Source organism: Anguilla anguilla, chromosome 6 (genome assembly GCF_013347855.1).
Source record: "Anguilla anguilla isolate fAngAng1 chromosome 6, fAngAng1.pri, whole genome shotgun sequence".
NCBI classification, from domain to species: domain Eukaryota; kingdom Metazoa; phylum Chordata; class Actinopteri; order Anguilliformes; family Anguillidae; genus Anguilla; species Anguilla anguilla.
The window spans coordinates 54,376,532-54,401,074 of NC_049206.1; the positions used below are offsets into that span (position 1 = coordinate 54,376,532).

The following is a 24,543-nucleotide window of genomic DNA, read 5'->3' on the forward strand; positions in this document are numbered from 1 at the left end:
TCAGCTCAGCTTAAACTGGGAGGACAGCTGTAATATCTTCTGTTTAATGGGCGCGCACGAGCAACTAATGACATCAGTTACACCGAAACGTCTGAATGAACTCTCCCGCTGCTTCGGTTGGGAGAGAGAGAGAGACATGTCAGCACACAACACCGTAACGCGTCAGAACTCAACCTCCAATAAAGTCCGTTTTATTGTGCAAAAATTTACAGCTTCTTCGCTGTTCGTGTGATTTCCACTGTATTTTATGGTTCTACAATGGCTACTTCTGTTCAGTCTCTCAAGGTCTGGAGTAGTTCATTTCAATTTTATTTCTTTAGAGTTTAAAAAAAAAAATACAGGACAGAGAGAGTATAGTAAGATCATAAGTATAAAGACACCTTTTAAGCTACAACCACTATGTGTAAACTCCCCGGGCTGGTTATAAATGAATAAATAAAGCAAATGTATCCTGAAGCAAAGAAAATATAATACAGTTTCTACAAGTGAATAAAAGTTATCTGCCAATAAAATGCATTATTTGCATCTGCACCTTTCTCTTCGAAATACCTTTCATCTCGCAAAGGGTATTTTAATAATGCTGGGTGTGAGGGGGCGGACTGAGTAATTCAATAACCATCACAACAATGTTCGCACATTTGTCTAAATGTGTCCCTGAATTTAATTTGCCACATTTAATATGGCGCTTGTTGGAAGCTGTACAGGCCTCCGTTGGCACTGTTTTTTTCTGCCAGCCACGGTACCCTCGGTCATGTACTTCCCTCTCCATCACGAACATTATAAAGGGCTCAATCTAGCTCTCTGACCACCCGGTTCTGACAATAACATCTGCGGCCGACGCCCGATTGCCCACGTTTTGATTGGCCGAAGTAGAGCTGGGCGAAAATACCGGTTTCGTCTCCCTCCCCCGTCGGCTTATGCAACGGTCCTTAAAATAAAACACTTACGCAACCTTCCAAAACCGGTGGAAAAGGATACGGACACTTGAGAAAATTCTGGTTTTTATACGCACTTAAGCGTGCAGCGAGGGACGGCTCCCATTGTTAACGGCTCGGGGGCCGTTGCCACGTAAACAGGATGAAATGTGGATTATGTTGATTTTTCCACGGGAGGAATTATGGGGGGTTCCTGGAGGGCCTCCGCAGTATCGAGGCCTGGCGAGCCGAGCGGATAAAAATAGGAAGACGAAAACACGCCGTGAGGGCAAATGATTGAGTATCAATGAGGCAATTAATCTGGCGGCAGATGTAAACCTTCTCGGCAGACTGAGTAAAAGCAGCCCATAAGCCTCTTTAAGCTCTTTGAGTTCAACCCGTTGAAGAGTAGGTTTTATTGGAATGTTTTTTTTTTCTTTCAAAACTCTTAAGTCTAAGTGTTCTAGAACTCCAGTGCTTCCAGTTGCCCAGCAGTGATTGTTACATCAGCGTTAGAATGTTCAGTTAAGAACATTCTAATCACATATTTGTGACCTCACACGTTGAAGGGTTTAAGTGGACCTTCCATCGCTGAGAGATGGAGGGGGGTGAAGCACTGTGGGCCAGTATTTCACTTAGACAGGAATAGAATCTTGTGATTGACAGGTAGCACTGATCTTTCCACTGTAGTCAAACAGGTTGTCATTTAAAAAACATTTGGTCCGAAGGACCGGCAGTTGCCCAATAATTAATTATCATCCACTACGTGCAATGGGATTACTGCCAGAAGACAGGTGAAGAATCAGTACGACTCATAAGAGATGGTTCTTCCACATTTGATTTGCATAATCTAATGGCAGAATGTTGCAGTGTTATTTGGAAAAAGAAATAATAAACACTTCCTTAATTCCTTAAGACTGAAAAGTGACATGAATTATTAATAGTAACACAAAATCATGATTGAAGGAAAAACCATCCATCTGAAGTGGAGGAAATACATTGCAGTGCGAAAAATCTGTCATCATGCTTAACAATAATTAACCCTGTAAAAATATTTGCCTTCATCCTGTTAAAAATAAGCAGCTCTTGCAGTATATAGTTCACTATAGTTAGATGTACCAACTTACTTATTCTCATGATCATATCAATAAAAATTATGAATGATACACTTTATGGCAAGGAGATAAAACTGGGCGTGACACAATTTGCTTGTATCTACGGCCTGTTTCTTGTCTGGCGGTCGATGATGAAATATTGCCATAAGCTCATAATCACGAGACCACCTTTTCCACCCATTGCTGGCCTGTTCTGGATTCAGGCCTTTAAGGAAACGAGCCCAAGCACATCAGATGCGGGAAACAGGGAGAAATCTGTCATGCAGCAGGATGTTTTTATGGGATTTGCGAGAGAAAAAAAAAAAATTCTTTTCGGTGTTTGGCAGTCGAAAAGGCTGCAAATCCAAGCGGCTGTTGCATAATTTATAATGTTCCAACACATAATCCTAAACCTATTTTGCCAGCAAAACAGGTCTATAATTAGACAACCGGACAGCGGGTGACATTTAATATTCAGCCGAAGAGCTCCCTCTAATTGACCCGCTCAAAGGGTATCATGAAGAGCATTATGGGTAATGGAGTATTTTTCATTTCCCATTGGCTCCCCGCAGCGATTTGTATTTACTCGGCAGGCCAGCCGCGCGATTGGCCGCTCGTACGCCGAACACGCTAAAAGCAAACAAGATGGCCGGGGTTTTCGGAAACAGCTGCTTCGGCGGGGAAATACCGCGGGCTGCCGGGGGAGCCAGACGGAGGCCCGCGGATAAAGCAGCGGCGGAAATTTAGCGGGTTTCTCAGAAAAGAAGGGCTGAGCGCCCACAGCGTCCCGCTAAAACTGCCCCTAAATTACACGCTGCGCTGACCTGCAAATGGATCAAGGTCACTGCAGTGGAATTCAGCCCTGCACTGTACCTCCCTCCCATCCACAGGATTACGGTTGTACATACAGCATTAAGATCGAAATTAAAACGGAACGATTCGCAGTAATTCCGCCTTTACGTTTTCCTGTATTTTACCGGATGTCGCCAGGAACGGCTACGGTTCGTTACCAGGGCGATTTGGCGTTCAGAAAACAAGACCGTTTTCCATCAGCTTATGGGAGCTTCAAGTTTGGAATACGCCCTCCTTCCCCTGCTCCCCCCCCCCCCCCCCCCCCCCCCAAAGATGCGGAAGGTTCCGGAGGACCTGTTGACGGCCCTTCTACGGAGACGATTAATCAGGCGGACGGAGGAGCCCGATGGCAGCCGCCCATCTCGTCCTGATGAATTATTCAGTGTCGACATGGCGACGCGCGCGCCCTCCCCCCCCCACCCCCCTTTTTGTGGAGAGAGTCTCTCCGTTGCGTCACAGCTTGACGCCGCGCTCTTTCAAGCCCGCGTGTTAAATTTAGAAACGCCACCGCATCTGTCCCCTCTAATGCCGTTAAAAGCATCATGGGATGCTGTGCAGATCTGGCCGCTGGCAGACACACCTCCAGCGAATGGGGACACACTCCCCTCCCCCCCCCGCCCCCCTTCCCCCAGGCAAAATGGATTTCAGAGGGCGAGGATCAGGACCTTGTCTGGCCTTATCGATCTTAATATACAATATATATCATATTTAAATCTAACATCCATTTACTTAGACACTCTTATACAAAGCCACAATGACAGGAGACAGCTATCTTATAATGCTGTATCTTATGAAAAGGTATTTTAAAAATGCTTTTTTGCAGACTTTTTTTTCTTTTACACGCTTGTCCAATCAGCAGATTTATGAGGTAGATCACATGCATTTCTGTACATTGTTTTCCTGCTTTTTCTGCAGATCTTCCAAAGACCAGTGCAGTTACTCTGTGTGCTGTGGCCCATAGCCCAATATATAATCATTAATAAACAGAGCGTGTTTGTTCCTGAAAAATCCTTCTTTTTGTCAGATTCCCAATATATAACTTGATGGTTCAGTAGTCATGTGACCCACTCTGAGGAAAAGACTAAAGGTCCATTTGGGGGGTCACAGTTCACGCTGATGCCAAACTGCAATACTGACGGCTGTAGCATGACCTTTTGGTGCTATTATTATTATTATATTATCATTTCGCCATCTTCCAGACCGATCGTTGTGCGAGGCACTGGCGGTTGGCCGCGGCGGCGGTGCGCTATATCCGCAGGGCTTTTTTTCGGTTGAAGGGGTCCGGCTTAATGCACCGTGACAGGGACGCGGTGCTCTCGGCAGAGAGGCCCCGCCGAGGTTCCGGGTGACTCACCGGGGCCCAGCTTGGCGACGGCGTAGAGGAGGTCGTAGTTGATGACGGGCGTGGCCTCGTCGATCTGCTGCCAGCTCACGGGGGGCGACCCCGGCGGGGAGATGAGGAACTGTTTCGAGGGCTGGGGAGGCGCCAGGTGCAGGTTGTCCCCGTCGGAAGCTGGGTTCTGTACCTGCGGGGTTAAAAAAAGGGGGGGGGGGGCAGGGGCAGATCAGTAAGGTTTAGCAGTACATCTTTGGCTTTTCTCTATTGGACTGGGGGCACCTGAACACAACCTCGGTAAATGTCACAGTCAGGGTAAAATATGAAACAACGGCTATCCTCCTTGTAGGCTTTCCTGACTTATGATAAACCTAACCATGAACATACAGGTGAACATTTTACACAAACCAGCAGACGTGTGTTATGTGACTCTCTATGTTCACACTTCAAAGGGTAAACAAAGGGAAGGTGTTGCATCACAGTACGTGGTCTTGCAAAGGGAGAGGCATAGCGAAGTGACAAAACGACACTGGCCAGCTTCTGAACGAGCCAGAGCTGCTGCCACGGAAATCCTGCAGGGGGCGCCGGTGTTCACCTGGGCGAAGTAGAGCTTCAGCTTCTTGCCCCGGAAGGGCGTTTCGTGCAGCTCTATCCTGGCGCTGGCGGCGGCTTTGGGGTTGCTGAAGTTGATCCGCACGCGACGGAAGCTCTTGAACAGCTGGAATGTCACGTGGTCGTCGTACGCCAGGAACAGGGCCTCAAACATTTCCTGGAAGGCAAGCGAGAGAGGGGAAGTGATGGCCTCGTTCTCTAGATACGGTAACAAGCAAACCCGTGTGCGATGACTTTAGCCACTGCAGCAAGGACAGGGGCGGATTTTCTTGCCATCCTCTTTTGACTTGGGAGCTTTCTACAAATTCCCAGACCTTTTACTTGGTTGCATTGCTAAGATTAACTGAGTACAGTGGCCCCTTTTCTACATCACATGACTGCACTGCCAGTCACCTGATCTCTACGAACACACCAATCGTTCAGCCTCAAAGGAAGCCGAGCGGGCCAGATTCCGATCGGCCGCCGTACGGCCGGCTCTCGTCTCCCGCGGCGGACGGGAGTTGATTGACGGCGGCCCGTCGATCCCTCGTCTCCGACCCCTCGTTAAGCTTCGGGGGGAAAGAGCGGGGCGGAGGCGCCTGTTCCGTTATCAGCGGCAAGCCGACGGAAAATCGATATCCTCGGCCGGCCGGCCTGACCTGAGATCGCATGACCACCGACTGGTCCGAGAGCCAGAGGATCAACACCGGAATCCAGCCGGAATCACACAGCCCCGGGACGGGTTGGGCTCTGTAGCCACGGAGCACCCAAAGTCAGAGGGGGGTTATCTGAGTATCGCGCCCCCCTGTGCGGGCGCAGGTGTTACTGCAGTCGGGCAAGGGCAAAGCCAAATGCAAGAGGTGATTCCAAATGGGAGATAAACTGAAAACGGGGAAGGGGGGGGTGGGGGTGGGACTGCAAGCTCTATAAATATCCCAACCTATTCCCAAATTTAGACTGCAGTTGAACCCTAAAATACCCTTGAACAGGGGCGGTCCCAGGTGGACAATGGGATCAAATGGTTGTGACTCACAAAAGCTGCTTCAGGAGAAATATAATCTATTCAGGGCCACTGTGTCATCAGCATTGAAGAGCTACACGTCGAACGCCCGGATCTATTTATGGCGTTCAAGCTTTACGTGTACGCATTCAGGCCTGGTGGGAGGTGTGACGCAGCAGGTTTTAGTCATAACATTTCACTTCAGAGCAAGAGGGGTTGGACGCTCGTTTCAAACCCAGCCTCAGGATTACACAGTGCAGTCTGAGACGGTCTTCAGTGTCCCCGTGTTTACACTCACACGACCGATTAGACCGCTCACCCCCCCCGCTGCTTCTCACTCTGGTCTTCTCCAGACGCTGAGGATTTTGGCAGGGGGATGCCTCTCGAGCCTGGAGTTACGTCCGTCCGTCGTCAAGTTCTGTTCTCGCCAGCCCGATGGCGCAGAATCACGCGGCGCGCTAACGAATCGGCCGAGTTTAAAGCCGTCCGTCAAAGATACCCCCAAAAAAACGAAAACATACCGAAGGTCCACAGCACACTCGCACATGTTCCAAATTTACTGCCAGAATATGTGGGAGCAATCAGCGAACCATCAACCTTTTCATCACATTCTGGATGAAATGGAAAAAGGTTGGCACTGCGTGATATTTTACTGAGTGATGTTTTGTGGAGCAGGCCTTCAAAGGAGCATCAATAAGTCAGACGGGCCAAACTTTCGGGCAGGCTGTCCGAGCCGAGGTCTGTCTCGCCCCTCTGATCGCGCCGGGCGCCGCGGAGAGCGCGCAGCCCCGAATCGAGGGCTCGGGACACGGAGGGTCTGTCCCGCGTCAGCGGGGCGACGTGCCCGCCGGGGGGGCGCAGGTGCTCCGCGGCTGACAGACGTGGCGTCAGCGATGGCGCCCCCCGACAGGTGCAGCCGAGCGAGGGAGAGTGACGCACGAGGGCACCCGCGCCCCACGTCCGCACCAAGCGCTTGCTCTCGGATCAGCGGTGTCACAGGGTGTCACGGAAACGAGAGTTTGCCGCACATTTCGTCACAGGAGCTTTGAAAAAACCGTCACCACCATCAGTCTCGGCTGCTGGCATAAAGGCTGTATGTGGTTATTTAGGGCCAAAACAATTCAGGTTTTTAATGTTTAAAAAAAAAAAATGTATTGACATTTTAATTGTGCAGTATTCAAAGGATGCAAATAGATTTTTCGATGTTATTGCCCTTGTCCGCGATCACTGGTAATGACTAGTGCCCCCCACCCTCCTGGTGACTGTGTTGACACCCAACCATCTCCCCCCCCCATCCCCCCGATCGGTTCCCCCGAGTTCACTCTTGTTTAGGTACACCGAAATCCCACAGCTGGTCTCAGCAGTTGGCTCTTTAGCTTACTGTCCGGAAGGACGTGGAACCATCTTTTATCACGACGAACCGCGCCGTTAGTCTTTCTGGGTACGCAACGTCCGAGTCCGTCCAATAACAAGAAGCACAGGAAAGTGCTTCCTCAGCTTGTAGCGGTATCCACGACGACGCCAAGGCTAGCTTACATAGAGAAGCACACATTAACCATAATCTGGCAATCAGTACCATTCGTAATACGCTGCCGAGTTAAATATGGAAACTCTCGTTACCGTTTTGTCACAAAGGTTTATGTCACGGCAATAAAAAAAATTCCCTTCAACTTCAGGTACTTTTTCCTGCGAATTCCCTTTTAGGCATTTAAAAGTATTTGTGCAAGACAGATGGGCACATATTTGTAAAGGCATCACATTCCTTTACAAATATGGACAGCAAAGGGGGGGTGGGGGGGGGGGGGGGCGGGGGGGGAGAGGAATGGCCGGGCTGCAGCAGCATAGCTTTCTAAAAATATCCACTTCACTGATCAATGTGCTACCAGAAGAACTGGAGAGTGCATTCCTCATGCTTAAGCAAATGGCAGAGGCCGTCACTATTAAAATAAAGCACACTGCATCGGGTGTTTTGCTAAAAAAGGTCATTTTCAAGGACTTGGCTCGCTAACATGGAAGCATCTGCTTTTGTTTTGGGAGAGACACTGCAAACCCCGTGTCCCCAAAGAGGACAAGCACACAGTATACGTGCTTCCGGGACGTGACGGTATGCGTTGCCTCACAAATACCATCATCTTCACATGATGAAGGTGGTGTGAAACCGTGTAACAACCCGTGATTCTCTCGGACTGAGATTTCTGCAACCAATCAGAGCAAAGAAAATTAAGACAGTTTTCAGTGCAGTGGTGTCCAGCCACTTCGGTGTTTCTTAGTGAATGACTGACGTAGCAAATACATAGCCTTGTTAAAATGTGCCAAAACCAGGAACTGCACTACACGCTAAACATGGGTGAGTGAGTAAGAGCGTCTGACCTTGGAAATGCATTCCTCTCCTCAAGCATAATCAATGTTTTCCAGCAGACGCCAAAAAAAATCAGTGACAGATAAAAATGGCCACGCAACAATGTCAGTTGTGGAAAGACTGATAAATCGTTGTTGTGTTGTTTATATGCAGTGATAATCAATAAAATCGTGCAACTTTGAGTGACGACACTGCACCAGCATTTTACATGCATGTCCAGCTGTACACGCGTACAGTCTGTTCACATGCTAAGATGAAATGGCCATGTGTAAACTGCTGCCACACAGTTCCATGAAACATATAGTGCCCATAGCCTCTCATAATTGCATGTATTTCATGTAACAGAGAGACAATCAATACAAAAGATATTTCAGACAGATCGTGTTTTACCACAAAACCTCTTTAAGGCCCAAACATATGTGCGCCACAGGGCAGGAATGTGGGATTTGACTGGAGTACATTGAAAGCATGATCTAACCATTATCCAATCAGCCTAATGCCACCCGCACTTAATCCCCAGGCTATGAAACAGGCCAGTCGAGCAGAGAGGAGGGGAGGGGAGAGGGCCAGGGTATGGAACATCGTGGATCAAAGTCACGTCCACCGAGGTTGTTTTGTCTATGTTGCGGTGTCGAAAAGCAGGAGAACCCTCGGTTCCCGCACAGGGTCTCCGAGCCGCCGGGTCTTCGGTCAACCCGCAGTCTCTCCCGCAAGGTTCCCCTGACGCACACAGAGCTGCTCTGGGACCCAGATTGGATCGATTGCGGTCTCTCTCCGTGATGTCATCGAGAAGGCCGAGCAAACGGCCGGAGGAAAACAGATGCGCTTTTTTTTTCTTTTTTTTTTTTTTTTGGGCCGCCACTTTCGGGGCGGATGTGTCCTCAGCAGATCCCACGTAGCGCACAAAATGATTTCAAAACCCGAAAACAAAGGCTTAACATGTTTTTTTTGTTGTTGTTTTTTTTGTGTGTGTGGTCCGTACAGCGCATCTCCACGTCCAGACTGATCCACCGCAAACAGCCCGTGGGTAACGCGGCCACAGACGCTACAAAGTCTCGGCGGAGAAACGCAACGCCAGGCAACGCGAGAAGAGCTAACACGATAGCCCCGCAGGTCACTGCGCTCAGAACAACCAATCACGGGCAAGCAGGCTGCACACGCATGCAAATTTTCATGACAGATAGCCCCGAGGGTGCACATGCAAAAAAGCGTTCATAGATTAGCACCGCAGAAGGATGAGAAACACCACGCTCACAGAGTCACATCTTCTCACATTCGCCAAAATTATCTCGAGCGTTTGAAAAACCCCTTTGGCTGAAATCCTTCTTAGGCTCAGACCCATTATGAGCGATTGCGATGACTGACGCAGCATTACCCTGCTCTGTGACTGGTCAGACACGGAAACCGCACTCTTTTGGATTCTGCCTCAAAATCCTCTCCGCAAAAACCGTCCAGATCGCGTTTTTACTGCGGCTCGGTGAGGGAAAAACACGCCTTCATTGATCAGCAGTCATTCAGACAATAATCAGATGCAGAGCAATGGGCAGGAAGCAAAGCAAAGCCGGTTCCCACAGGCTTCAGAGCTGCCTTTTTAAACAAGGCCAGAAAGGTAATGAAAAACAGCCCTGGTCTAAAACGCTGTTTTTTTGCAAAAGAGTCCGTTCGAGTGCAGCCCCCCCCGCCCCCCCTCCCTCCCCCACCTCCCTTTGCCTTATGGGACAGAAATTAAACAGACAGGAGGTCAGCCAAAGACAGTGTGGATAACGCGTCCCCCCCCAAACACTCCTCCGGCCCCCCAGGCCCCTGGTCCCGCCAGAACTCAGCGGTGGTATGTTCTTCTTCGCTTAAGAAAAGCAGACAGAATACCTCCCCAAACCCTGGTCCTGCGGAGCCATGGATTCACCTTAAAATCTGCAGCCATTTAAAATAAAAAAACCAAGAAACCAGGTGAACAGAGTTAACAGTGTAATCGACAGTGTTATCAAGTGCTGAGAATCAGGAAAAAAACGAGAAGACCCTGTAGCTCTCCAGGACCAGGGCTGAGGACAAACTCCTCCATAACCAAAAAGGAGGCTTTATCTGGCTTTATCTCATAAATTAGGAAGGCTTCTAAGTGCAGAGCCACCCTGAACATGCCCTGTTGCGTGCACTAGCAGGCACTACAAGTACCTAATGGGTGATGTAGGATCCTTAAGATGGAGAGGGCTGGCTGTGTTTCCGGACAACACAGAAAGGAAACTGTGGGCCTTGATGAGCTTCCGCATTTTGCTCCTTCCGATCCTTTAATTGCATAATTGTATAAATCACTGTGACCATCCATTCAAGGTAGTGGAAGCGTATCACTATTCCGAGATACCGGAATCTTCCACAGAGCCGAAGCCTACCAGGAGCAGAGCAATCCTTCCCTGATGTAGGACAAGGAGCGCGTCTCAGGCTTGACACCAGCGGGTTAAAGGTTGTACTTAAACATAAAACCTGCCTCCAATTATAAGGAAGAACGAACAGACCAAAAAAAAAAACTCTTCTGGGCGGCTGTTCAGTCCAGTCACTCTAGTCTAGTGCACTCCAGACAAAAATGGCCGAATTGGCCCAGGGCAGGACAGAGGTGGGTCTCCTCCGCACTGAGCTGCATTAAAGGTTAGCTCAGGGCTTTCCTTTATCAGAGAAAAGATGCAGCAGGGAGGCCAACGATGCCTTTGTGAGTAAAATTTGTTTCATGGTGGCACTTTTTATAAATGGTCCTTCATAAGTACTAGACCACTCATAGGCATATGCTAAGATATGTCACCACTCATGTAGAAAGTGGACACTACCATGACACGCCAAATGAAAAAAAAAGTTTTTTTTAATATGTTGATGTAATGTGTATGAAGGTGCTTTGCAGTTCTTATGAAGGAGTTACATACTGTAGCTGTTATGAAGTGTTGCCAATTTTATTTATGTAGTGGTGTTATTTCCAAGCTCTCTTGAGAGCCCTCTGAGCCATTAAGAGATCTTGCAGTTTTAGCACAAAGCCACATATCTACGCCTTGACCTACAGCCGTGTGCAGCACAGGGGAAAACTGTTTACGCGGCAGTGGAAGAAAACAGAGCCCAGTGTTCCAGGGGCTTCCAGTCTTTATGAATGAATAAAGGAACATATACTGTGCATGATCTGATGTCATAGAGAATCAGTTGTGACATCACAGAAGTATCATTTGTTTAAAATTCAGGCACAGGGACATATCTTTGAATCATGCTCAGAGTATAAAAGGCAAATCCATGTTACAGTAACACAGTACAACGTCTTCTGTGATGCTATCACCACCCCGTCCTTGAAAGAATTCCACATCAAACACCGTATGTGAGAAATCAAATATTAATGTTAGGAGATGAACTGCATGCAAACAGTGAACAAATGGCCCGCGTAAGCACAAGTATTCCGTACACAGCAAAGCTGTGTTTATGGCAACGAGCTAAACAGAAAAAAAAAAAGCTCCACACACTGGCTGTCAGCGCCGCAGATCTGGCCGATTCAGGGTGTGCTTGGAGCTTAGCAAAGGGACTGTGCAGCAGGGTTCGTCTGTCACGTGCGGTGCCAGGACCGGTACCGCTGATTTCGCTGGGGGGGAAATAAAGAGCTGATGGCCAAGTAGATCTGAAGGGGCTGCTGCAAGCTTTCAATACACATTTTTAAAAACCCCGGGAACCCAGGGGAATTGCAATAGCCGAGGAACGGCATTGAACTCGCACCCACAATTTTACCCTCAACACGCTACGGTACAGCGCGATGTAGTAACCACACACACACACACACATATTTACACACCCATACGCAGTCTACCATACCAACTGTACAATCACTGAGCCTGTCTCTGTTCTTATATGAAGGAGAGCTTTTAAAATATCAATATATCAATCAACGTGATGGTTTGTCATGATGCCTTTGATTATTGTGTGCATGTCTAGTAACCATACTATTACAAAGATACAGAAGAAAAGGCACAATGTGGGGCAACTGCTCAGGAGGTAAGAGCAGTTGTCTGGCAGTCGGAGGGTTGCCGGTTTGATCCCCCGCCCTGGGCGTGTCGAAGTGTCCCTGAGCAAGACACCTAACCCCTAATTGCTCCCAACAAGCTGATTGGTACCTTGAATAGCAGCCTTTCACTGTTGGTGTGTGAGTGTGTGTGTGAATGGGTGAATGAGAGGCATCAATTGTAAAGCGCTTTGGATGAAAGCGCTATATAAATGCAGTCCATTTACCATTTAGCTCTGGTGTAGAATGAGGAAGCACGAAGCTGAGGCAGTGCACCTCCATTACATTTCCATTTCACTCCCAAAAAAGCATATCTGTGATTCCGGAAAAACATATCTCACCCACACTATCTCCTAGTAAAAAGTCATGACAAGTCTTCAACAGAAAATGTTTCCTGGGCGTTAGTGTGTGTGTGTGTGTGTGTGTGCGTGTGTTAAAGAGAGAGAGAAATATAAAAAGAGAGAGACGGACAGAGAAAGAGAGAGAGATAGACTACATAGGGGCAGGGAGGTGAGAAATGGTTGAGTAAATGTTAAATTAAAAAACTGCAACAGGGATTGGTCTGTTCTTGCATGATAACTGAGGGACTAGGCGGCCCCCGGTCTCTGAACATTTCGGCCCACATTTCTAGAATACAAGCCCCCCCCCAAATACAGCTGGAAAATTCCATTTACCGCAACTGACAGGGCATCTATATATAACTCACTCGACACGAGGAAAATTGCCACTCGACTTGACCTTTCCATTCCGACGAGTTCTCCTTGGGAAAAAAGAAAAGAAAAAAAAAAGCCCTCGGATCAGAGCGGGACTGGCCTCGGCCACGCGCCGTTTATCGCCGCGACAACAACGGCCGACGCGCCGCTCCTCCCTCGGAATTCACCGCGCGACGGAAACCGACAACATTCCGCGTGCGAAAGATGGAACGCGCGCACGCACGTACGCGACGAAGGGGAGGCAGAGAAACCCGTCGCTTGTTCTGTTTTCCGAAGCTCGGGCAGCGCAGGCCTTCAGTAATTACGGCTGATTCAGAGCCAGGCGGTCATGTTTACCATCTACAGTCACTGGCGTAAGAATGTTATTAAGTGAGGGCGGAGGGGGAAGCATAAATTGCAGCTCACCTTGAAACAGCAGAGAAAATGTAAAGTTTAAACCAAACAACCCGCTCTATTTTAATCAAATCCAGATCCTTTTTAGAGGGGTGATGCATTAGCAGGAGGTTCAGGGGAACAGGGAAGAGAGTCTGTATTTTTTTTTTTCCTTGTGAAAGGAACACTAATTCAACTTAAACATATCCAGGCCCCAGTCTCTCATGTTACTTCTCGCTTCCCGACCTTTGACCTGCACTAAATGTAAATCTACTGCGGTACCCACTTTAGGCTTTTTGTAGATCTTTTTTTTTTTTTTTTGTCAGGAAGTTTCAAACCACAGATTTGGGGGGGGGGGGGGGGTGTTTGTTTACAATAACTCTGTCAGTTCATCATTCCTTTTTTTTTTTTTTTTACAGTTTTGAAGCCGTTGTGCTGCACCAAGCGTTACAATAAGGACTGCCCACATTCCTTGCAAAAAAAATAAAAAAGAACATAAGCAAATCAAGTCCTATATAAACATTAACGTCACCACGCCATGTTCATAATTTCATACTTGACTTCACGTGGAACAGCAAACAATATCATTCGCATTATCTCTCCTGCATTTGTTGTTGTGTCATATTCGACAGTACATCACAAAAAAGACAAGCTTGCGAAATCTTTCCTACACAGCCATAAACACAAATGAGTATCAAAGCCACCTGAGCTAACCTTTAACAGTTTCACAGAACTCCCACCTAAACTAAACTGACTTGACGAGCAGAAGGGCAGAACACGGCACAGCTAAGACGTGGAGGAGGGAGATTAGAAAGCGCAGACTGGGACAGACGCGTTTGGGCCCGACGCTCTCACGCAGGAGGGACGGAACCGACGGCGTTGGTCAAAACGAGGTGCGTCAAATGAGCTGAAATGCCCCCGATGCTCTCCCTTTATGTTACAAGGGGAAACCATAGTAACCAAACTCTGCAACTAACCGAACCATAACCTCGAATCTGCCCCCAATGACATCCCAACTGTAACTGTAAAGCCCTTTATATAATTTAATAATGTTATGTAACAGCGCGTGTTTATATGATAAATATACAGCAATTATCCCTCTAATGGTAGAGTATGTACAGTGTGCCTGTTTAGTGTAAAGTGCCCTCGTACAACTGTCTGCTCTGTGGAAAGGGGGGGGGGGGGCAGCAGACTCACTCTCCTGCATCATCTCGGTTTCTAAAATTAAAACAGCACAGGAAGGATTATGCCTTCTTTGTGGCCATAAAAAAACATAAATGAAAACATTAAACATTACATTACAGTATGAGCAATGATCACTCAGCAAGAACATTTCATCCAGAGCAACGTACAGAAGAGGAGAACGCCACTGTTACTCTCAGAAGTACAAAAGAGCCTCATCCAAGCAGGCAGGAGCACATTAATGATAAGTAGACACAGATTTTCCAGAAAAAACCACTAAAGAAATAAACTATCTTTACACACCGATACCTATGCTTCCGCCTGCGTCAGACGATGGGTGGGGGTTTCTGCTGTCTTGATCTCAGTGGGAAGGTCATTTCACCACCAAGGGGGTGGGGGGAAGGGGGGGGGGGGAGAGGAGGGTGTTCGAGCAGATAGATGTGACCGGGAAGCCTGGAAGTGCTGGTACATGTGGGGGGGGGAGGGGGGGGGGGGGCAGATGTTGGGTCAGTGTGCAGAGGTAGCAGAACGGAACGGTCTGGCTGGTGTGTAGGGTCTGTTGATCCTTTGATGATAATAACAGAGCTGTCCCCTTAGCTACCTGATAGGCTAGCGCCATGCTTTTGAATTTGATGCAAGCTATATATAGGTATACAAGAGGTAGATGAGAGTGGGAGTGACATGGCGGAGCCTGGGGAGGCGGTATATCAGGTGAGCAAAACTGCTCTGGATAGGCTGCTGAGCTCTGATGGCAGAGGCAAGGAGACCAGCGATGAGGAAGTTGCATCAGACCAAGCAGACCAGACAGGAAATACGAGCAGAGCACTGATTAAGACCTGGGTTCAGTAGGCAGTGAAGAAGGGCTGGAATCTCCAGATGCTTGTCAGGAAGAATATGCATGCCCAACATACCACCATGATGCTCTCGGACAGGGCCAGTTTGCTGTCCAGCACCACTCCAAAATTCTTACGAAGAGGGGAAGAGGGGTACCATCCAGGGCAAGAGAAAGACCCCCCCCCCCTCCCAAAAAAGTCATGTGGTATTCACAACACTCCAGTTCACAACACTCCACGCTCCAGTAACTTCCATTTAATTATGGACCCCCATGGCAATACCTTTCGTAAAAAAAACGATTCCCATTTTTCGTCACTGAATTTGTTTTCTCTCATGAAGGGTACAGTCATTTTGCACTTGCTCTTCTATATGCTTTATTTTGGAGCTCATGACTGCGCAGTGCTTTGATTTAAACCCTCGTTAGTAACTGTGACCAGCGGTAATCATCTGGTTGACCATGTAATTAGCTGCCTAGCATTGGCATTTCCGAGAATTAGTCATACTTGTTTCTTTGATTTTGGTCACAATTGAAGTCTGAATATTTCAGAAAATAGGTGGCTGTGATTCATTCCTGCCACGCTTAACCCTCAAAGACTTCAAAATGAGTCTCGCCTACCTAAAGGAACGTTCTTGACTAGTTCTATCACTGCAGATCCCAAGATGTCTACAAAAGTCCAGCCTGTGTGCTTCAATCCCCATACAAAACTCTGTTGTTGATGATGTAATACTGCCACTCAATGAGAAAGACTTTTTACATGGTCCTCTTTTTCTAGCCATGATAAACATATAAGTAATAAAAAAAAGTACATCAAGAAGTATTAGACAATAGCATAGACTTACGAAACCAGTCCACAAGTCAATTTCCCACAGAAATAATGATGTTTGATGTACTAAACAATAGCAGAGACTTATGAAAGTAGACCGCAAGTTGAATTCCCACAGAAATAATAATTAAATCTCGATGTTTGAATGATTTTTTTCCCCCCTGAAATCAGCATAAATAAACCACAGAAGGCCTGAGGGATGGCAGACCTTTCCAGTGATTGGTCAGCAGTGTGAGCTGGCCAGGAAACGAACACAAACGAAGACAAATGAGAATGCTTCCGCTGGAACCACAGTCACGGCAAAACTATCTCCCAGCTGCAGGCTGCATGCTTGCTGCAGAAATGAGACATACTGCTAACATATTCAAATAAAATATATACAATCTTTTTTATATTTAATATCGCAGAAGTTCAGAATATTTGGACAAATATGTACTTTTTTTCTGCTTTCTGAATTTGCAATATATTTTAAAAATGTGTGAAACGCATTCAACGAACCGAGCTGCCGTCGCAGGTCAAACCGTGGCACCATGCAACCGCACACCATGCAGCCACACACCATACTGCTGCACGCCAGGCCTGTCAGGACTCATCCACATGGGTTCCAAATGCCACAAAACACCAAAATCGCATTTCCAGTCAAGTGCTGTTTTGACGAAGATGTCACTTTCAATTTCATGAACAATTTACTCGGCTTGCAGGAAAAATCCCTCCCCCCGCCCCAATCACTACATCCCAAGTTTTGTTTTTAATGCACAACACTTACAGGAAACCACGGCAAAATAAAAAAATGTTTTTGAAAAAGTTCCATCCATGTGAGAGTCATTTGGCAGCTTCTAGGTCAAGGGAAAAAAAATCAGCCTGTTCCCATTTCAAAATGAGAATATGTGATTTCTGTGTGATTGTACTGTATTTTGTTTTCATCTACGTACTTCTGTGGTGAGACCAAAGACAGATTTCTGGCTTTTGCTGGACAATAAAGTTAAATTCTATTCTATTCTATTCTATTCTATTCTACATCAACAATTCTATGGTTCCTGTCACATGGTCTGCGTTTACCCATCCCCTTCTGGGCCAAGACTCAAGTGCTGCACATTGTCTACTTTTCATACAATGCCTGCTTCCCATGGCTCTCCCACCATACACACACACACACACACACATGCGCACACACACATGCACATACACACCCACACCCACACGCACACACACACACACACACGTGCACACACACACACAAACACAACTGACATTAGGAATGTCAAAAACAAGGGGTGCACAACAATCATTAACCCGGTTAAAATTGCACTATACCGCCGTCGCCGCGCTCTTATGGATCATTCATATGTAATGGATGATGGATTGCTAACCAGCAGCACTCAAAATTGCCCTTGAAATCAGCAGCATAGGCTCTTTAATGATAAGTCCCCCGCGCACATCGTCCTCGGGTTCTGGGAACGGGGAAAGATCTGGTTTCTCAGAGCCCCCGATGCCCTTTCTGACAATCCCTGTTTCTGAGGGGGTTTTTATGAATGAAGAGAGAGAGAGACAGCAACAGACAGAGAGAGTCAATGGGCTAAGTGCAGCAACAACAGTAATGTGATTCAGAGACGGGTGGGGACGGGGGGGTGGGGGGGGGACTTTTGGCTGAGTGACGTGGATGTTTAGATTAGTGTCATCTGAAAATGGCCAGATCCTTCGGCGTGCACCGTGCTGCAGGATCTTTTTTTTCTGGTGTAAAAATCAACGTTTCAAATAACCATTAGATTTCAAGCTTCAATGACCAAGCTTCAGAGCTGCCAAGCAACCGTGTACAATAAAATTGAGGAAACACACGACGAGCACCCGTTCGCTGCCAAATTAGTCAAGGGCTACATGACGCTGAGCTAAAGGCAGAAGTTAGCAGAATGTGTTGCCTGAGCACTGTTGTAGTAGAATAGCAGTAGCAGTAACGTTAGCAGCTATTTAAGTTCACACGAGAGCACCAAATGAATAGAAGCAGAACTGTTTCTAAGCACAGGTTTACCTGCTTCGCAAGCTGTTTTACCTCTGCCACACGCTCTCACACACACATAAAAAAACTTCTATGAGTCTGTGCTTGTCTGAAAGAGCACCTTCTCCTCTGTCATCCCCCTAAGTCAGAACAACACCCTTTTTTGTGCTTGTAATCCACAGCAATCTTTTTAGCATAAAGCTTTTATTTAAGGCACTGCAGCAGCACAGACCGAGAAAAGAACTTGCGGTGCATTGCTTCTTGTTGCGCTGAACAAACGCAACTACACGTGTGTTCAGCTGTCTTTAAGAGCTGAGGGGGCACCGGAGGCAGCTCAGTATAAAAAATTTAAAAAAAACACGCGAAGCGACCGCGCAGCGGGTCCAGCCAGATGGGAGCCAATCACCTACCTTGACCTCCCGGCTGGCGAACACCTCGACGTCGACCACGCAGGCGATCAGCGTGGTCATGTCGCAGTCCACGCTTCGGGACGGCATGCTCCTGCGCAGGGATTGGTTACGCCGCGGCGGCGGTCAGCGGGAGGGCTCGGCCCCGGGGCGAGGTGAGACGGACGGGCGGACGGGCGGACGGACGGACGGACGGAGCGCGCGACCCTGCTGCGCTGTGCGTGCGTTCTGTTTTTCGTGGCCGCTGTTTTCTCCCCGGAGAGCGCTCTTTCTCCACACCTCCCTCGGCTGCTCAGGCCGTCACAATGATCTGCTCCAAGAAAGCAAAACCCGCCACAGAGCAACAGAGCACCAGCCCGGCCCCCCTCCCTCCCCTTTTCTCCCCCCCCCCTTCCTTCTCTGCGCAATGACATCACATCAGCCAGCGCTGCTTTCTCTCTCTCTCCCTGGCTCTCTCTCACTCTCTCCCTGGCTCTCTCTATCTCCCCTCTCACACTCTCTCTATCTCTCTCCCTGAGTCTCTCCTCTCTCTCTCTCTCCCCTCTTTCACTATCTCACTCTCTCTCTCTCCCTATAAGCCGCTCACTCTTTCTCCCTTCTGCCCTCCATCATTCTTGTCTTCCTTTCCACTGGAAGTAATGCAGTGCAGAAAATTGAAAATGATTATGTGCCAAAGCTGATTTCAGTACGAAACATCCCAAGCTGTCTTCTGTTAGAGTGGTGTGAGTCACAGCTGCGGTTATTTTCATTAATTTTTTTATTTATTTTTTTGCAGCGGCATGTGAGCTTGTTAGAAGACTACAGCTGGGGATGTTTGGTAATTATTCATGCTATCATTCATCAGTATTCCACAACGGTTTGTTTTAAGCTGAAAGTCAGATTGAGCGCGTAGCTGTCTAGCCGATGGATTTAAAAACCAATTTTCTTTTTGAAGGTTACGGATAACAAGCTGATCCGGCCCCATCTCGCCTGGATCGTATGTTACATGGCTGCGCATAATTAGCAGTCGTTCGCTGTATGTTCGCAGCTTGCAGCGACATGACAAGTCCAAAGCATTGTCAAAAGCATTGCGAGTGATTGCTGATAATTAGGTCGGGCATCGTGAGGTTGTTTACACAGATGTTCTGCAACAGAATGCTAGGAAACCAAAATCCCCTTCAACTATCCAAGTGTTATTCAAGTGTTCAAAAAATTGCATTTTATTCCATTTAAACGAAAAAAGATTTATATTATTCCTCCAAATTCAAATTGACGATAAGAAATAAACCACTACATTTACCTCAGAGCTTCTGAATTAGCATGATACAAACCGACAAAACAACGCTAATGCTAACGTAAATTTTGAATTCTGCTCTCCTTGCCGGGAAAAGGACTGTTATTTTGAAAGAGCTCTCCTTTCCCTCTCGGCAATTTGTTAGCATTCGAGCGTCTTCGCTCGGGTCTGTAATTGAGCAAGATGGCCGCCAAGAGCCTTAAATGATCTCGGCGCGGCACAAAGCAGATTCATCTCGCCGGTGCCAGACAGAAGACGGATGACTTTTTCGCACAGGTGCGTTGAAGGCCCAGTTCCGTTCTAAGTGTGCCTTCGGGCTTTCTTTTTCAGTACAAAAACTCAAAGGGCTCAAGCCCACCCCTCCCCTCCACAGCTGGAGAACAGCCGAATCCACGACTGCCAGACAGATCAATGGGAGGAACTTTCTTTTGCTGGAGCGTAAAACAAGCTAATCTGGCCCCACTCAAAGCAAGTCAGGCCTGCCCTTAGAGCAACATGCTCTACGTAGTCCTCAACAGCATCACAAGGGAACGCATTCAACTTTAAACTAAACCCTCACGTATCTACAACACTCAGACGAAAGGGTTCCAAAGGACTCCTCTGTGTCCACAGAGGAACCCTAGAGGAACCCTATCTAGTTCCTAGTTTGTGGGGTTCTTTGTCAGACAAAATGGTTTGTACAATCTGGGAGCTCTCACATTTTTCACACTGACCATAGAAGGTTTCATAAAGAACCAAAAAGGGTTCCCCTATGAGGACAAGCCAAAGGACCCTTTTTTCTGAGAGTACATAAAGCAATGTGGAACCAGATACCTAGAAAACATAATGACCTGCCCATTATTGATGGGCCTAGCGTCATGTATGGGAAGTGGCTGTTGTCTTCCGTTTTTAAAAATCAGATTACAAATTTCAATGCGCCAAATGTTTGAAACATCCAGACAGCAACGAATGGCATACAGCCTTACCTGTGTGACCCAGGAAGGGGACCGGGTGAATATCCTCTAATCACTATTCATGTATCCGACTCCAATTCCCTTATCGGACTCCAACTGACATTAACCGTCGCTTTCCGTTAACGGTTAATCATAGAATGTCAGAGTATGCAAATGAGAGGCTATGGCCTCTTATCATTCGCGGCGGGGCTCTACACAAGTGTCAGTCTGACTGGGAGTCACAGACAGCGCCCTGGGCTGTGCTTCGCCTTATAATTCTGTACGTGAACAATGTGTACAGGCGAGTGACTGCGGATATCATCTAACCAAGTACTGAGCGTACGTGCTGTTAACAGTGGCACTGAAACCACAATGTGTAACTGCAGGAGGTGCTTCCACACTACACACTTTTCCAAGATCTGTATAAAACACCACTTTGTGCTACATCAACGATGACACACACTCAATGCTCGTGAGGTCAGTTCTTCAAAAACACCAAACATAAACACATAAATAAGAAGAATGAGATAAAAAAATATGAGAATAGCAGCGATCAGTTCAGTGATCCGGTCAAGAGGTAAATTCAGTCCGGAGAGCAGCCTTTTTGGGGTGGCAGATTATATATGGGGGGGAGGGGGGTGCGGCTGCAGGGTAGGTGAGGTGACATCATTGTTTTATCATTGCATCCTGCTCTCTCTCTCTCTCTCTCTCTCTCTCTCTCTCTCTCTGTCTGCCGGCACAGTGAATACCATTTGCATTCCTTCGGGAGGGGGGGGGGACGACGGGGTGGGGGGAGGCAGGTTGAACAGGAGGTCCTGTACAGGCTCCTGCAATCCGGAAACCACCCATCCTGCTTGGGATTTTTAAACCACACAAAAATCCGACCGGCGGACGAAGTCAGCCGCCGGGGGTCACCAGCGCACGTTCGGACCCACCAAACGCTCCACACCCCACGTACCGCACATCGGGACCCATTTACTGTACCACACACACACTCACACACACTCACACACACTCACACACACTCACACTCAGCATCATTGCCGGCAGCCTTTGAATGAGGGGACGTCTCATCGTGTAAACCCACTTACAAGCGACTGTTTATGAATTCTGGGTATGCGCGGCATGGCGGTAATGGGTTCGGGGGCGAGCCGCGGCGTTTGGCCTGATGCAGCACAGGCCAGCAGAGTGTACAAGCCGATGGAATGTAAGGACTGTTTATTCGCAGAGGGGATTAAAATGACTGCAGAGCTCAAATTTAAAGGGGGTGAAATGAATTAATCGCGGCTCGGCAATTTTTCTTTAAACTGAAATGTCACACAGTGTTGATCTTTTTGTGGGGGGGGGGGGTAAAAGCACTTTACTGCGCAATGCCCATTTAACATGCATAGTTTCATCTGTTCAGAGCGTAAATTTTTTGAACTATTTGAAAATTCTATCAAAAAGAAAGAGAAACCAATATCAAACCAAACGACTGAACCATAACATTATGATTTATAAATGCTTGGTACGACAATGATTTTCCTGATTACGGTAAAACCACTTAAATGCTTTTTTTAAAAGAACTGCCATTAGTGCTTTTGAAAAAGACATTCAAGGAAGTTATATTTTCCACTAAAAATAAACTGCTCTATATAATCAGCTGCTCATTTTAGCCCTTACAAAAACATCAATAGACTGTAACCATGTGTTATAGGAACAAGTTTAGCCATGTCCAGACAGCCTTGATTAGATAAGACAACCCAGTCAATTTAGCCTTTCAAGCACGTAATGATAGAAAATTGTGTTATTGAAGATGTAAGTGGAAAATCTATGATGGAGCAAAACAATAACCCCTTGAGCCCGCAAATTTCTCCAAAGAACTTGGTGGAGCATATCTGTCAATACATCGATAAGTGTTCCAAAACCTGACCAATCACGGCTGTCGCCAGGAAAACCCTCCCACCCTCAATTCAATACCGATTACACGCTTATCTTTCCCCGCTTAACAGGAGCACAGTTCTTAACAACACAGACACACAATCATCATCAGGTGTGCACAAAAACAACCACCAGTAGTCAAGTGCACGCACACACACACATACATGCGCGCGCACACACACACACAAACACACACACATACACGCATAAACACATGCACAAACACACACATACACACACACTCACACAAACATGTACACACACACACACACACACGCACGCACGCATGCGCACACACACACGCACGCACGCACACACACACACGCGATGGCAGGCACAGCGTGTAACTCCTGCCAGCGCAACCTTAGCGGCGCAGGAGGTGGCTGTGGTAAGCCGTTTCAAAACACAGCGATTACTGCTCGCTTCCCAACGCAAGGCTTCCATTGGCCGCCGTTTCAGCGCGGACGGCAATCTTTCCGCTCTATCAGCCTGGCGGACGCCTCAGAGAAGCCCGTTTTTTTTCCGTTGTTCAGCGCTGTGCGAACGGAGAGCTCGTGATAGATGTTCTCGCGGCAACGGAAACGAGCCATCGAAAAAAAAAACGGCTCCTGGTCCTCGCTGCGCAGTTTTCGCCTCAGTCGAAAAAGATCAAACGCACATACGGTATTCGCGTTTCTCAAAGGCTAGCCGGCCTGGGTATCACAGGACTGAGACCGGCTCACACCGCCGGCCAGTCCGCTGCACAGGCCTGAGACCTGAGGCAGAACACTTGGGCCTTTTGATTACAGAGCTCTCGAGTGGGATAAAAACAACAAACAGGAGAATGACACGGGGAGCCCTGGCCTGCATTTCCTGAGGTCAACAAGCACTCAGACCAAGCACACTCTAACATGCTGTTCTACTCATCCCACTTCAGTTTGTGAAAAAAAAACACACACGCACAGCACTGACGTTCAAAGCAAATGACACAAAACAAACCATTTTAGAGACTTTGTTATGGAACAGGAGTGACTGCAACGTCCCTCCAGGAGTGGATCTGTGTGCTCCTGGCCCTCTCCAACGATGGAGGCACCAGCAGAGAAAGATGGTGCGAGAGTGAAGGAGCGAGAAAAACAGGGAACGAGTGAGGAAAAAAAGGGAAACAGCCTGAGAGAGAGAGGGGGGAGGGACAGAGAGAGAGAGAGAGAGAGAGAGAAAGAGAGAGACAGAGAGAGAGGGAGAGGGACAGATAGAGACAGAAAGAGAGAGAGGGACAGAGAGAGAGAGTGAGACAGAGAAAAAGAGAGAGACAGAGAGAGAGGGAGAGGGACAGAGAGAGACAGAAAGAGAGAGAAAGAGAGAGAGGGACAGAGAGAGACAGAAAGAGAGAGAGGAGAGGACAGAGAAAGAGAAAGAGAGAAAGAAACATGGCTGCTGCAGAGAGGCAGCCCGCTACCCAGGTGCCTGAGGGAGCTGCGGAACACTGGCACCGCTGCCATGGCAGCAGGCCGCCAGTCTGCCAGGGTGGGCGGAGCCAAGGAGAGAGGAAGGTTACACAACGCGCTGCGCACACGGGGGGCTCCAGATTTGCATATATATACGACTCGCTGCACGGTTACCGTCCATTCCGCATTCCCTGCCCCTGTCACCTGACAGCTCGAGAGCGGCTTCTGCCCGAGGGACCAATCCAGCAGCAGCAGCAGCTGCAGTGAGGACCTCTGTCACAGACAGGCTCTGGAAAAGGGGGGGGGGGGTGTACACGCAGAAGCGTAGGCTAATGCGAGCCAGCTAGCGCCAGCGGGCCCTGACGTCCACACAGCGCGCAACCCCGGCAGAGGACGTCAGCCGCCTCCCCCCCCCCCACCACCGGAGGGCGCCGCGGCAGGGGGGGGATGAGAAGACGCCGCAGCGCGGGTCTCGCTGACGAAAAAGGCTGCCGTTGACGTCAGCGCA

General features: G+C 48.0%; 1 protein-coding gene across 3 annotated transcripts in view; it reads right to left on the reverse strand.

Annotated features, from left to right (window-relative positions):
* rcan2 (regulator of calcineurin 2) overlaps window positions 1-24,543 on the reverse strand; it is a 63,230-nt gene that overhangs the window by 8,577 nt on the left and 30,110 nt on the right. For 2 of the 3 annotated variants that reach the window (XM_035422050.1, XM_035422051.1), the window contains exons 3-4: window positions 4,792-4,965; window positions 4,215-4,386 (exon numbers count right to left, since the gene is read on the reverse strand). In XM_035422050.1, coding sequence (XP_035277941.1) covers window positions 4,215-4,386; window positions 4,792-4,965 — 346 coding nt within the window. Of the gene's footprint in view, window positions 1-4,214; window positions 4,387-4,791; window positions 4,966-18,489; window positions 18,838-24,543 lie in introns of those variants that run through there. The other variant, XM_035422052.1, reaches the window with a different exon arrangement.